Source organism: Prinia subflava, chromosome 8 (assembly GCF_021018805.1).
Source record: "Prinia subflava isolate CZ2003 ecotype Zambia chromosome 8, Cam_Psub_1.2, whole genome shotgun sequence".
In the NCBI taxonomy this organism is placed as follows: Eukaryota; Metazoa; Chordata; class Aves; order Passeriformes; family Cisticolidae; genus Prinia; species Prinia subflava.
The window spans coordinates 19,915,747-19,927,960 of record NC_086254.1 but is presented as its reverse complement, the minus strand read 5'-3'; the positions used below and the strand labels follow the sequence as shown (position 1 = coordinate 19,927,960).

The following is a 12,214-nucleotide window of genomic DNA, read 5'->3' as shown; positions in this document are numbered from 1 at the left end:
GGTGGTTTGATGGAGTGATATTTCCCATAGCAACTTGGTTCCTACCTAACAGAGCCCAGCACAAACCTCTCCCAGCTCTGGCCCTTCTCACAAGCTACAGGCAGGATGCTGTGGTCACCATTTCTGACTCAGTCACACCAGGCAGGATTAACCCTGCCCTGCTTTTGAAAAAACAAATTAACCACATCCTGCAGGGGAAAGAAGGCTTTTCTCCCCTGGCTGAGTTCCTGCTGGCTTTGAGAGAGCCTCTGCAGAGGACACAGCAAGTTGTGCTGCAGTCAGCTTGCTCAGCTCAGACCCTGAGGCCCTGCAGACCCCCAGAGAAGACCCTGAGCCCTTGCAGAAGTTCTGTGAAATTTGCATGGCAAATCCAAATGCAGGAAAATCCTCATTTAGTGCATTCTAAAACCATGACATAAATCAGAGGGAGCCGTTCACCAGCATTTTTATCCTGATTTTCCAATGACACCCAGAACCTTTTTCTCAAGCACTCCTCACTTTTTCCTAATGTCTCAGGCAGGTTTATTTTTTGCGAATACTCCCTTAGGCAAAACCAGTGGAATCAGATGGACAGGAGGGAAAGGTCAATAATTTAGTACTGTTATAATACATCAGTTAGAAAGTCTTGGTGAAGTCTGGAGCAGGATTGGATCCATCCACACCTCCTCTGTGAAGGAGTTTAGAAAGCAAGGGGCTCCTTTCTGTACCTCATGACCCAATGGGAAGGATTTCCTTTTACAGCTCTAGGGGAAAACTCTAGTGAAAATGTTTTTTGTTGGAAGGATTTTCTCTGCATAAGCCACGCAGTGTGTGGATGAAATGATTTCTGTTGAACATCTTGGCCAGAATAAAGTAATGCCTTCATTTTCTAACACCAAAAAATGTTGTTGGAAAGTGTTTGCTTTTTTCCAAGTTTCAGTGACAAGACCACCCACAACAGGAACTTCAATTACATTTTTTAAATAATTTGAGGAAAATTTCACCTCTAGCACATCCTATTTTTTTTTCCTCCCTCTTCATGAGTCTCACACATGGATTGTGGTATCTGACACCTGTCCTGCCAAGCAAGTCCAAATGCTGAGAGCTCTCTCCAGCGGCAGAAACATTAAAAGCATCCTGAAAGAATCAACCTCTTTCCGAGAGCTTACACAGGAAAGCGTCAGGAAGAATCCCATGAGAATGGGCAATAATAAATAGCTTTCTGTTCTGCTGAATCCTTCTGTTTTCTTATACAGCATTAAAAATGCACTGTCATAATCATATTCCTGCATCTGCTGGACATACTCCGATCTCTTTGTTTTGTGTTCCAAGATGCTAAAAAGTTCCTGACAAAATTAGGTCTAATGTAAACAGAAACTCATTAGGAGGATGGTTAATTACGTGACTGTAACTCAGTTTGTCTTTCTCCCTGTCCCTTATATTTCAGTCAGTGGATATGGTGTGAACTGAAGTATTGGGAACCTGATCTTCCCCTGGAAAACTGCTCAGGACAGGGGAGCGCAGCATCCCTGGGGATGTCTGTCTTTACAAGGCACAGCTTTGAAAAGAGACAGCAAATCTGGGATTTCTGTGTGGAGGGACGGCCTTGGTTCCTGGCTATGCCAAAGCCTCCCACAATCACAGCACTTCATCTTTTGTGCCCTGTATACAAACATAACCTGCAAGGAGACAGAGCAGAGACACCCCAGCCTTCCTCACGTAGGCATCTCATCATAATGAGGAGCTCCTACAGGAACATACACAGCAGCCACAGGAACAGCCCCACCAGCATTGTCACCCATGGCCCAAGACCTCATACAACTCATGATTAGATCAGATTTGTTTCCAACCCACTCGGGGCAGATCTGTTCTTTTCTCAACTCTTCACACCCCACACTGAGTGCCAAATAAGGCTGTTGTGGTTTAGGAATGGGATATACAAATTTCATGTTCCCACTGACCCAGACCAAACCAAGCCTGAGGGACTTGCAGAGGATGACAGAAAGTGTGAATATGGAGAGAGCTGAAAAGAAAGATGGGGAGCACACAGGGTGAGACAGGCCCAGGAGAGAACCAACAGCTTCAAGCTCTGCTCCTGCTGCCCCACCTCTCCCCGTCAGTGCTGTCACAGACACAGGGAGGGACCAGCAGGGGTCACTGGGCCTGAGTGCAGTGACAGAGGCACAGGCAGGGCAGGTGTGGGCAGAGCTGCTGTGCAGGCACAGAGAAGGTGGAGAGAGGCCAGGCAGAGCGCGGCTGGCCATGTGGAGTGCCCTGTGCGTGGGCTTCTTGCCCATTGTAGGTAAGTGAGGGCAAGGGCTGCTGGCCCCAGGAGCTGAGCGTGGCCCTGTGCTCTGCACGGCTCCAGGAGCGGTGCTGAGCGCTTGCAGCCGCACCTGTGCCCGGCTCCAGCTGCCCAGCCGTGCCTGTGCAGCACGGCCAGAGCAGCCCTGCTCCTCCTGTGCCTGGGAGCTCGGCACCTCCGTCCAAGCTGCCTCCTCTGCAGCCTGGGCACACGCAGGGCACCTCCCTGCTGCCCTCAGCTCTTGGGGCCCAGCGCTTTGCCCTGGCACTGGGCACTGCTCCTGGGCCACTGCGGCCCCTGGGGCACAGACCAGCTGCAGGATGGCAGCACAGGCACCAAGGCCCATTGCCTGGGACAGCCTCTGTCTTCCCTGGCCTCATCCAGAGCAGGTTCAGGGACAGGAGAGTGTGTCCTTCACCATGCTGTCTAGGCAAGGACAAAGGGATTTGTCAACCCATGGTGCAAATCCTTCCTGCTACTTTGGGGACAATCAGACAAAGCTTCCTGTGTGTCAGGGAAAAGGAGGGAGGGAACTGTGGAGTCTCCTTCCTTGTGAGCCTTGCTAGCTGCTACCAGCTCTTCCTATGTGTGTTAGCTGCCTTTAAAGAGGAGCATTTTGTCTTCCCACTGATCCAGTTCAATTTCAAGATCTCACCAGCATTGCCCTGACTTTTGCTGAATCTTGGAGTGACTGTGGCTTGTTCTTATTCTCTGCAGCAGTCACTGGGCAGGTGACCGTGGACCAGCATCCCAGGGAAGAGATTGTGCGAGAGGGAAATGCAGTCACCCTCGAGTGCAGCTTGACCGTAGATAATAGGAGCAGTATGATCATCTTCCTAATTTACTGGTACCGTCAGGGCCCAAGTGGCTCTCTCCAACTTTCTTACAGGCAGGGTGATATCTATGGACAAGGTTATGAAGAAAATTTTGTGATACTCACGGGGAGAGATTTCACCACACTGCAGATCGTTGCAGTAGAGCAAGGTGATGCAGCCATGTATTACTGTGGAGCAAGAATCACTGTGGAGCAGCTCTGCAGCACAGTCAACCTAAAACCAGAAGATGGGGAAGACAGATCTGTCAGCATTTCCTTCTAGCAGCTGCTCCTTGTCAGGCAGTGGCAGGTACAGGAAACATCTCTCTGGCTTGGTGGCATTAAAAATCAGTGGAGGGAGGTATGGTAGAAGGGCTGGTCCCATTTATGGTGCAGGAGGATCTGTTCTGGGAACTGCACAGGCTGTTTGGGGAAGTGCAGGTTTAGTGCCCGTTGCCTGGGCGCCTGTCCAGCACGGCCTCATTTCTTCTCTGTGCCTTGGCTGCAGAGCCTTGGGATGATGGAGATGTGTTGCTGTAGCTTCCAGAGTGCTGTGGTGGATGGAGCCACGCAGGCTGTTTATGAAAGCCAGATCAGCAGGGATGACATTGCTCTGGGTGGCTGCTACAGAGCATCTGATCAGGAAGAAGGAGTTGAGAAAAGGTGGTGAGTTGACTTTGGTTGTCCTGCAGGTGCTCAGCCAGCTGCTGTCTCAGTGCCCCTACCCCTCAATCAGACAGGGGGAAAATTATGCAATTGAGGCTTGCAGGTTGAGGTAAAGACAGGGACATGTCACAGGAGTGCCAGCATGGACAAATACGTGGACTTGGAGAAATTAATTTAATTTTTTGTGAATGAAACCAGAGTAGGATAATGTGGAAAAAAAAGACCCATGGAAAAATCTCTCATCCACCCAATCCTTGCACAAGAATGGGAAATGCAGCTATCAGGTAACTGCACATGTTCTCTGCCACTTCTTCCTTCTCCTGCCCTTCTCCTCCTCCAGAGTGTTGAGTCCACCCCAGAGGAAATATTTCTCCAGGAATATTTCAATATTGGCTCTTTGCATTGACTGCAGTTCTTCACAAACTCCTGCAGTGTGTGTCTCAAGTTCACATTGCAGTCCATCAGGAATTGGCTGCTGCAGGGTGGGTACTGCAGGTTGTCACAGAAAAGCTGCTATGACATGGGCTACTTCTTCCATGAGACCACAGTGCCTGTCAGGAGCTGGCTCCAACGTGGGCCCTGCATGAAGTCTCAGAGCTGCTCAGGACATATCCAGCTGCTTCTGGGTGGGGAAGTCTGTAGGCTGTAGGATCAATATCTGCTCCACCATCACTTGACACCACCTGCACTGCCATGGTTCTAACTATGCACATCAGGGTTATCTGCTGGCCCTCCTTCCTCAGGGACACTCAGCATGGCTTTGGGAAATGGGAATCTTGCTTAGCCCTGTTGACAGCATTCTACAGTGAGATAAAGTGTCCTGGTGGATGAGAAGAAGGTGGATGTTGTGTGTTCTTTTTTCAGTTGTGCTCTCAGCATTGACTTCCCTGGGAATATTTTGGACAAAGTATTTTATTATGGACTAGAAAACAGCTCAGTTCCATGTTTTTTTCAGGAGTAAATATTGTGTGCTCCATCCTCTCCCTCTGGACTCTGGGAAATGGAATTCCTGAAGGCTGGTCTGGCTGCTGAAGCCTGAGGTGAATAAAGCATTCAGGATCTCAGCCCTGTCCCATGTCCTGAGTCACCTGGTCCCCATCCTCTTCAGCAGTGGGCCCATGTTTCCCCCAGCCTCGTTTGTCCCTTCAGCCTCCTGGCATGTTGACCTGACTCCTTGCTCACTGGGGAGGAATCCTCTTCAGCTCAGCACTGCTGAGACTGGGGACTACTGTGTCCCCTCCTGGGCCCCCAGGCCTGGGAAGGACATGGACAGAGGGAAACAAATGCAGTGAAGGACCATGAAAACAAGGAAGTGAACAGCTGACATATAAGGAAAGCCTAGGAGATCTGAGTGCATTTAGTGCAGACAGGAAATTGCTGGCAGGGAAATTTGTGTCATGAATCCCTTGCAGTCCTCCAGCGCTGGCCTCTGGTTTCTGCAAGTGAGAAAGAAAGAGCTTCTAGTCATCATTTCTCCATTGAATTTCCTCCAATCTACTCTGCCCAGGATTGCTGCCTACATTAACAAGCTGTGGCCAGCAATAGACTTGTCAAGCTCTAGGAAGCAGCCACTAGGCCAGTCAAATAAGAATGCTTGGTCTGCCCCTTCTTTCCAAGGCCATGTGTTCAGCTAAATTATAAAAAAGTAACTTTTCTTGGTAATTTGGCTCTAAGTGTCCTCCCATGGCAAGGAACTTACAGACATTGCAAAGGAAGTTTCCTCCTGTGCCTGACGCAAATATCTCCTGTAGGGATGTGAATGGACCTGTGACTGAGTCTTTTTCACAGGATTACAGAAAGGGTAAAACTGAAAAAGGCTTCTTTTAAACAAAGAAGGCTTAAAAATGATGGGAAAAGACTTTTTAACACAGGCTGTATTGTGTGATGGGGTGAGGGATGACAGTTTTACATAAAAGGATGACAGATTCAGACAAGATACATGGAAGGTGGTGTTTTTGGTTTTGTTTTGTTTTGTTTTTTACAGTGATGAAATAGATTGCCCCAAGAAATTGTATCGGCTGCAAACCTGAAAGCATTTAAGATCAGATTCAGTCTGACTTGAGCAATCCATTTGTCTTGGTTAGAAAGACAGGTGCCCGCCAAGGAAGGTAGGAACCTCCCTTGGAATGGAGAATATGACTCTCTTTGCTCCAAATTATTATAACTTTGAAATTATGGGGCTTTCAGGCAAAGATATAAGAAAAGGAATAACAGTTCTTTACTATTATGTGTATATCTAACTCCTCAAACAAACAAACAGCAGCAGCAGCAAACAGCCCCAGACACGCAGTCCCGGCCGTCTCCGGGCCGCAGGCGCTTTCCCCTTTGGTGCAGTTCCGGTCACAGCCAGCAGGGGGCGCTGGTGGCTCCCGGCCGGGCAGGGCGGGTGCGCTGATTGCCCCGAGCCTGCAGGGGGCACTGTGGCGCTCAGCTGCATCTCTGTAGGTGGGTAACAGCCCCACTCTTGTTTGCCACTGCTTCAGGGATTTTTGCAACACTTTAACTCAACAGGCCTTGTTCGCTCAGATCCCTAAGGCTCCTGATGAAGTTTCAGAGTTTCTCCTAGACCTTGGTTTGCCACCCCAGGTGTGCTCACATCTTTTGTTACAGCCTGCTGTTTGAAGGTTCCTGCTAGAGCTCGTTTCACTACCTAGAGAAGCCCCCCCAGATCATCTGCCCTGTGGATTTTTAAAGGGAGCCCCTTCTCCATCTCTCCTGCCGGCCCACCCGCCATTACCCACACGCAGAGACAAAGCCGAGCCCGCGCCACAGCGCCCCCTGCAGGCTCGGGGCAATCAGCGCACCCGCCCTGCCCGGCCGGGAGCCACCAGCGCCCCCTGCTGGCTGTGACCGGAACTGCACCAAAGGGGAAAGCGCCTGCGGCCCGGAGACGGCCGGGACTGCGTGTCTGGGGCTGTTTGCTGCTGCTGCTGCTGGTGTTTGTTTCAGTTCTTAGACATACACATACTGCTAAAGGACTGTTATTCCTTTTCCTATATCTTTGCCTGAAAGCCCCATAATTTCAAAGTTATAATAATTTGGAGCAAAGGGGGTCATATTCTCCATTCCAAGGGAGGTTCCTTCCTTCCTTGGCAGACATTCATCTTTCAAACTAGGTCAGCCACCACCACTTGTATGAGGCAGCACAGACAGCAGCGAGTTCAGCAATAAATTCAGAAAGAGTACATTTATTTTTGTGGCCTTGCTAACCCAGGGGAATCCCTCAGCAACAGCCAGGCAGAGACAAAAAAGAGACACTGGTATCTAAACTGGGTCCAGGATAGAGAATCCCTGGATGCAGTTCACCTTGGACTATCAAGGATAATTTCCATCTGGAAGGTTGATTGATCAATTTATGATCCTCCTGAGTCTTCTGCTTTTAATCCATTCTTCCCAACATCCCCAGAGCCACCCTGCTGTGTCACAGGACTCCTATCGCACTATTGTGAGTACCCACAAGGAAGAGAAGGGGTGTAGACTGCACTGTAAGAAATTCTTTGAACTAACACAAGAAGTACAGATTCTTTCTCTGCTTTGTATGCAACTTAACTCCCTCAGACTTTTCAGAGGTGTCATGTAATCCCCAAGTCCTCACTTACAACTCCACCTTTCTGATATTATTTATCATCCTTCCTTGAAAGCCACACAGTGTTTCTTCATGTGGTACGTTGGGTCTCAAACCACTGAAGAAGTCACGTGACTGCCTGTACAATCCAAAATTCTGTGTAGTGGAACAGAGACAGTTTTTGCTATGAAATATATCACTGTGTTCGGGGCCGAAGTAGCACAATGATATAAACAGCATAGAGACCTGTACAAAAACAAAAAAAAAGGAAAAAAGGTGAGTTATTTTGGGAAAGAAAGGAGATGGGTGACTGTAATGATTAAAAAGACAAATAGAGGATTCTTTCTATATTGTCTTTTATCCTGGAAAGATAAAAGAGCTCATAGGGATTCTAAAAATGGAAGAAAGGGAGAATTTGAAAATTCTATACTCAGTCAAGCTAACTGAAATCTTTGAACTATTCAATTAATTTTTTTGCTTTCCAGTTTTGGGAGTAAATGTACCTCTGGATACTCTCATGGACTTGCAACCATGGATAATTAGGACTTTTATCTGGCTTTTTATCGACTGTTTTTACAACACTTTTGGACACCATGAGGAAAGAGGGAATTATTGTAATAGATCGTCGCAGTGTGGAGCGAGAAAAGCTTGTATTTGGACCAGGGACAATTCTCACAGTTATACCAAGTAAGTGACATTTCTTTATTTGTAAAATATCCTTTAAAAGGAAGGTAAGGGGTGGCGAAAAAAGTTTTGTGGTTTGGGTTCACTGAAAGATTTTTCAGCTGCAGTAATGCCTTGAGTGCACTCGCTCTCCAGCCAGGCTTTCAAGCCAAATCCTCAGCTTGGACCTGCTCAGGAAGGTTTCCCAGCAACAACTGGGCTCACTCTGCATAGCACCATTATCCCATGATCCCCAAACACCAGCAGGGCACTACTTAGCATGGGATAATGGATTCCCAGTTTGGGCAGCACTCTGGCTCCAATCTCCTGTCAAGCATCCAGTTCCCCAGTGGACTTCCACTGGCTGACTTGGGGCAGGAATGCAGAGCTCAGTGAAGAGCTGACAGTGGTGAGGAGTTTGGAGACAGATCTGTAACTGCCTGGTTGGAGAAGTTCTGGTTTGACACTGGCACCACACTCACAGTGTCCCCACGTAAGTAATTCCACTGCCCTGCGGACAGAGGAGGAAGGAGGTTAAACAGCCTTGGGCTTAAATTCTCACAAGTGCTTCATATCCAAGAGTACCTGGAATGAAAGATAATTGTCTCTCAAGTCCTGTGGGTTCTGAAAAGACCAGTGTGGTGAGCAGGGATTATAAGAAGCCTTAGTTAATTCTATCTTTATTTGGAATTCCATGATGTATGATGAAGATGAATGTCACTCCAAGCTTTTCTATGGGAATGTGAATGTTTGGGTGGCAAAGTGATTTGTGATGTTGATCTGTGTTATCATAAAGATTCAGGTGCATCCCTCAGGAATTGTTGCTGCTCTTTCAGAGGTTTGCACGTCTTCAAAGTGCTGCAGGAACACCCCATGTTATTTTACTCCTGCTCTCCTTCCACAAAGACATGGGCAGCCCTGGGTGCTGCCTAGTACCTGTCCATATCTGTAGGATAAGTTGCATGTGAATAAATGTGTATTTAGGAACAATCTTGTGCACTTCCAATTCCAAACGGGTAAAGGAATACAAAGATTACTTTCTGGAGAAAGACCTCTTCTTTCCATGCCCTTCAGTGTTTTTCTAAAGACAGGATATTTTCAGAGCTGCACAGAGACTCTGGGATTCTGTTGGACAGTAAAAAATGTTGAGCATTAAGTATCAAAGTCCCTCTGAATCTGCTGACATACGGAATAAGTGGAAGGCAAAACTTCAAAGATGTGAGAAACCTCCCCGTTTTGGTTTTGAATACCTTTGGGAGCTACTAATATGTCTTTTAAAGTTTTTAGAGCACAAATACTTAATTATTCAATCTTTTGCAAATTCCCCAAATCAAAACGACATAAAATAGCAACCATTAGTGTCTGTGTGGAATACTCCAGGCATATTCTGTTCAGGACCCTGTTAAGGACAGAGAAGGGCTTCATTTTGGGTCAGATTGGATTATTCCAGACTAGACATTCTTTGAGAATGTTAAGACCCATTAATTTCTGTAATATAGAGATCCTCCTGTGACTTTATAAGACTAAAGTAAGGAAGTACAACTTTCTGTCCAAATAAATTGTCAGAACATAAAACACAAATCCCTTCCAGAACCAAGCAGTGGCAGGAATTCATGGCTCTATTGTCTGGTAATCCAAAGTAGCGGGACTCAGGTGAGGCTTCTGGGGTCAGATAAAAGAAATCCTCTGCTCTCTGAACTACAATTGCACTGTGTACATGATTTCTTGCTGATGGTCTAGCCCAGGGGGTTATTGCAGAGAAGCAGCTTGTTTGTATTGTGTCTGTTGGGAAAGCCTGGAGAGGAGCCCACATGAAAAGCCTTTCAAGGTCTTCTTAGAGAACACAGAATGCACAGGACTGACAGGCTCTGGCCAACCATGGTACAACACCTGGGAAGGAAATGTTGGATTTCTCTTGGGTGTCTGGTTGCTGTAGGTGTGGACAAGTGTGTGGTTCTGCCTGTTTGATCAGGAGAGCCATCGCATGAAGTTCTGGCTGAGCACCCTTTGGCTTTCACCTCAGATCCTCACAGCAGTGGCATAGGACTGATGGGGAAAGGGTGTAAAATCAGAGCCCCTTGATCAAACTTCCATCAGTACTCTGGGATGAACAAAATGTTAGACCTGAGGGATGGCGTGACCTGACTTCAAGGCAGACACCATGCAAAATGAAACCTCTAATGCACCTCTCTTTACCCAAGAGACCCCTCAGGATCATTGTGGATGTGTCAGCCTTTCATAAGCTGAGCCCTTTCTGGCAAGGAAGGCTGCTGGATGTTTTTGTTCAGTTCCATGTTTTTACTTGAATTCAAACTGTTAATCTGAGTTAAGTCCTGGTATTGGTTTTTGCGATCGCCATTGATTCCCATAAATGACACGATCTAAAGGCAAAGGTATTTATTTTGAAAAAGACAGCACGGTACCATTATGATTTGTAGGCTGCTAAATTCTTTTGACACCAATAGTTTTCTTGTAAGACAGCTGGATGTGAGTTCAAGAAATTTTCTTTTTTTAATTGTACCTCTATTGACAAAGAATAATGACATAAAAGATAGTAAATGGCAACGTTACAAACTTGTCACAGCTGGAGTATATCTGAATTTTCAGTTGTTAAGCACTTGGGCAAACCTGCAGTAAAATCAATTCTTTCCAAACCATGCTTTTCTTTCCAGACATTCAAAACAATTCTGTCCCTCAAGTCATTGTGATGAAATCCAAGAAATTCGAAGAAGGTGGCAGCAAGGGGAAAGCAGCTTGTTTGGCAAGGAACTTCCTTACAAAGGACATCAGCTTGGAGATGCCCTCTAAGGAGGTCGTATATAAACAGAGCACGTCCATTTTGACACCAGAGGGGTTGTACAATGCAATCAAAGTGGTCAATGTGACAAAAGACACAGAGGTGACCTGCACGGCCAAATTCGACAACAGCACAATAACAACCCAGCCAGGTAGGGTTTGGTGGCACAGCTGTCACCTGTGTCTGGAGACAGTGGCCTGTGGGGCTTTGTGTTCTCCTCCTGACACCATTGCCCTGGGCAGCCAGCAGGAATGAGAGACACAGTTGGTATTTCAGCAGGGAGAGCTGAAAGATGTTTCAAAGCATCTGAAAGAAATGGGTTCCACTATTTAATTACTTGGGGAGACCTTATTTTGCAAAGAAGAGGGAAGACATGATCTGTTTGTTCAAAATGTGAATTTCCTTATGAATAAATATGTTATCCTGTAGCAGCAAAACTGCTGCAGCTCCAGCTGGAACAGCCTTTCCAAAAGCTGGAAAATGTTAAAGATCAGGTGTGTTGTGAGGCTGTTTTAACTAAATAAATGGTTATATCTTGTGGGTCAGTTTTTGTAGTCCTGAAGGTCATTCAAATGAAAACAAAAAGAGTGCATGAATTCTTGTTTCCTGCAACTACATGGAGAAATTGTCTCCTAAAATTAATGATGGAATTAATGACTGATCATCTGGGCCCCAACATCCCTCAAGGTCCTACAGGAAATGCGACATGAACAATTCTTTAATCCTGTAGATATATGATAGATATAAACTATGGATATAGTTTAAAATGCCTTTTCTTTTTCACACTACAGAAGAGGAGGCTGAAGAACGAGGAACAGGGGCCAGTGAGAGGGTTTGCAACAGCACAGAGGCCTCAGCACGAGGTGAGTCACCCAAACAGGTTGGCAAGTTACATTGCTCTTTGGGGCATAAAGGCAAGGAAATGTATTTTCTCCAGGGGAGAACACAACATATTCAGCACACACAAGCTGCTGTTCCAAGGTAGCTCCTGCAGTTACACACAAGCCCAGGAAGACAAAAGGCACTGGAGACAGACCCTGGGCTCTCCTGTTGTTGCCATGTTCTCTACTGTCTGTTCCTTTGCTGCTCTTCCTTTCCCTTAACCTGTCACCTGTGGTTTTTCCCACTTTCTGCCAAGGTCACCACATCAAAACCTGGACCATGATCTCTCCCCTCTTTTCTGGTCACTGAGCAGATGCTGAAGGGCACAGAGTGAACATGCTGTCCATGGCTGTGTTGGCTTTGCGAGTCCTGCTGGTAAAGAGCATTGCCTTCAACACCCTCATGAGTATCAAGTTGTTTCTTTCCTGAGGTAAGGGAGCACACAGCTATCAAAGAGTGGTTCATGGGCTGAATTTCATTAAATGTAGTTTAAACCTCCCTTTGCTCTTTAAGACATGGGGAATGAAGGCAAGTGGAACCCAA

General features: G+C 46.7%; 1 protein-coding gene across 1 annotated transcript in view; it reads left to right on the top strand.

Annotated features, from left to right (window-relative positions):
- LOC134553834 (M1-specific T cell receptor alpha chain-like) overlaps positions 1–12,214 on the top strand; it is a 225,863-nt gene that overhangs the window by 46,138 nt on the left and 167,511 nt on the right. Inside the window, exon 3 of the mRNA XM_063403962.1 lies at positions 10,319–10,334. Coding sequence (XP_063260032.1) covers positions 10,319–10,334 — 16 coding nt within the window. The remainder of the gene's footprint in view (positions 1–10,318; positions 10,335–12,214) is intronic.